Source organism: Camellia sinensis, chromosome 10 (assembly GCF_055761805.1).
Source record: "Camellia sinensis isolate YWXY chromosome 10, ASM5576180v1, whole genome shotgun sequence".
Classification (NCBI taxonomy): domain Eukaryota; kingdom Viridiplantae; phylum Streptophyta; class Magnoliopsida; order Ericales; family Theaceae; genus Camellia; species Camellia sinensis.
This window is the reverse complement of record NC_138970.1, coordinates 81,492,803-81,495,942: the sequence shown is the minus strand read 5'-3', so window position 1 is coordinate 81,495,942 and position 3,140 is coordinate 81,492,803. Positions and strand designations below refer to the sequence as shown.

The window sequence follows — 3,140 nt, the reverse complement described above, 5'->3', positions numbered from 1 at the left end:
TAGCTAGAATGTTTTATTCAGCAGGCTTGCCATTTCATTTGGCAAGAAATCCTTACTATGTTAGTGCATTTACTTTTGTTGCAAATAACAACATACAAGAATATGCACCGCCTGGGTATAACATGTTGAGAACTACATTGCTTCAAAAAGAAAGGATAAACATTGATAGGTTGTTAGATCCTATTCGAGGCACATGGAGGGAGAAGGGTGTGAGTATAGTCAGTGATGGATGGAGCTTAGTTGCAGGAATCGTGCTAACAGGTGACAAATCTTCGTAAGAAACGCGATTCCGCGTTTCTTAGAAAGAAACGTGTAGGAATCGCCTTTCCGTAGAGAGAGAAACGCGATCCTGTCCAAGATGGGATCGTTAGTGAAGAACAAAAACCCTAGCTTGTTGGTCAACAAAGAGAGAGGAGAAAGAAAGTGAAGAAGAATCTGAAGGTTGTGTCTGGTATGTCCTTTGCTTCCTTTTTCTTCTTCTTTCATCACTTCGAAGGTCGTCTCTCTCTCTCTCTCTCTCTCTCTCTCTGTTTTTCGTCTCTATCACAGTTCGTCTCTTTTTCTGTGTGTTTTTCGTCTCTGTCGCAGTTCGTCTCTCTCGCAGCTCCCCTTTCTCTCTGTCTCTCGCAGATCGTCTCCTCTGCCTTTGTCTTTGCCTTCTCTTACTCGCGCTCTCTCTCTCTCTGGCCTTCACGATATATACCTAATATATAAGTGAAATATATATATATATATATATATAAGATAATAAAACATATAAAATCTTTAACTAAATATAAAATATATAAATATGTAAAACATATAAAATCTTTAAATAAATATATATATTTAAAAAATAAAAAAATAAAAAACATTAACACATTATTATTTAATATATATCATATATATACATATAAATATATAATAAAAAAAATAAAAATATTAATATATATAATCTTTATAATATATTTACATAAAAAAAACATTAACACATACAAATATAATATATATATATATATATGAGTATATATTATACATATTAATAAAAAAAACACACACATATATGTAAAATAAAATAAAAATAAATTAACAATAACACATTATTTAAAAAATAAAATAAATAAATAAAATAATTAATGTGTATTAAAATAAAAGTATTTATAAAAAACTTCTAATGTGTATTAAAATATATATATATATATATTACCGCTTCCCGAGGCGCTTCCAACCTAAGAAACTTCTATCGGCTCACACTTCCTTGCTCCCGCCCCCGCTTCCGCTCCCCCTCCCGCTCCCGCTTCCGCTTCGTGCAACTAAGGGATGGAGTGATTCCTAACGAAGGCCATTGATAAATTTTATGGTTGTTCCCGGAGGTGGGCCTATGTTTGTTAAAGCGGTTGATTGTTCAGGGGAAACAAATGACAAGTATTTTATTTCCAACTTGATGAAGGAAGTAATCATGGAGGTTGGGCCTAAAAATGTGGTTCAAGTCATTACAGATAATGCCCCAAATTTCAAGGCGGCGGGGCACCTAATTGAAGCGCAATTTCTTCACATCTTTTGGACTCCTTGTGTTGTGCACACCCTTAATCTTGCCTTGAAGAGTATTTGTGCTGCCAATAATGTGGAAAATAATTCAGTTGCATTTGAAGAGTGTAATTGGATTAGTGAGATTGTGGGTGATGTGATGATGATCAAGAATTTTATTTGTAATCATTCCATGAGGTTGGCAATGTACAATAAGTTTGTGAGTTTGAAGCTTCTTTTAGTTGCCGAGACATGCTTTGCTTCTTCCATTGTCATGCTTAAGAGGCCCAAGTTGATAAAGCAAGGTATCCAAACAATGGTAATCAGTGACAAATGGAGTTGTTAGAGGGATGATGATATTGGTAAGGCCAAGTTTGTGAAAGATAAGTTGTTGGATGACTTTTGGTGGGATCAAGTCAACTACATACTTTCCTTTGCTGCTCCTATTTAAGACATGATTAGAGTTTGTGACACCGATAGACCTTCTGTTCACTTAGTATGTGACATGTGGAATACAATGATAGAAAAAGTGAAGATGGTGATATATAAGCATGAAGGAAAGCGACAAGAAGAAAAGTCTACATTCTATAATATAGTACATCAGATTCTTGTAGACTGGTGGAACAAAAACAACACACCACTTCATTGCTTGGCACACTCATTGAATCCAAGGTAATTACAACACAGTTTACTATTTTTATTGATTTAAGCTTAATATTAATCTTTCACATTTATATGAGTAGTACATTTTTTTCATTTTAGGTATTATAGTGATGTGTGGCTTCATGAGGATCCAAGCCGAGTTCCCCCACATAGGGATGAGAAGGTCTGCCTTGAGAGAAAAAAGTGCTTGAAAATGTTCTTTGATGATCCAATGGAGCGCACTAGAGCAAAATTGGAGTATGCCAAGTTTTCAACCAAAGAGGGGCCATTTGTTGACATTGATTCCATTGGAGATAGATGTGATATGGATCCTCATAGTTGGTGGGGTGTTCATGGTGCATCTGCACCCACTCTTCAATCTTTGGCTTTAAGGCTACTTGTGCAACCTTCTCCTTCGTCATGTGCTAAGAGGAATTGGAGTATATACTCTTTTATCCATTGAATGAGAAGACACAATATGACACCCCAACGTGCAAAGGACTTGGTTCTTGTTCATATCAACCTCCGTCTTTTATCAAGGAGAACCCCACAATACCTTGAAGGAGAAACCAAGTTGTGGGATATTGCGGGCGACACATTTGATTCATTTGATGATGTTAGGATGCTTGAGGTTGCAAATCTCTCACTTGATGAACCTGAGATGGAGGTTGTGTTGTTTACAGATGATGGGGGTGCAAACGAAGAAAAAGATGGTGATGCTAATGATGGTGAAGATGTGCAAGAAATTGGATCTACTTGAAGCTTGAATTAATGTTACTATGTTAGTGTTTGTTAATTTTGATTTTAGATGAATGTAATATGAATCTATATAACACATAAAAATATAAAAAAAAAAAAAAAAAAATTGCCGTGTCCCCTGCCGTGTTCGTGTCGCCATTTTTTGGAAATTGCCGTGTCCCGTGTCCGTGTCTGTGTCTGTGCTTCATAGTCTCATACACAGTTAAGCTTGAGTCAAGTCTCCAGCTCTGCTA

At 35.9% G+C, this 3,140-nt stretch overlaps 1 protein-coding gene across 1 annotated transcript; it reads left to right on the top strand.

Annotated features, from left to right (window-relative positions):
* Positions 1 to 1,336: 1,336 nt before the first annotated feature.
* On the top strand, positions 1,337 to 2,611 carry LOC145800511 (uncharacterized). The gene is made up of 3 exons (XM_082890199.1): positions 1,337 to 1,811; positions 2,031 to 2,178; positions 2,269 to 2,611. Exons 1-3 carry the CDS (start codon positions 1,337 to 1,339, stop codon positions 2,609 to 2,611), a joined length of 966 nt encoding a protein of 321 aa, XP_082746325.1.
* The last annotated feature ends 529 nt before the right edge of the window (positions 2,612 to 3,140 follow it).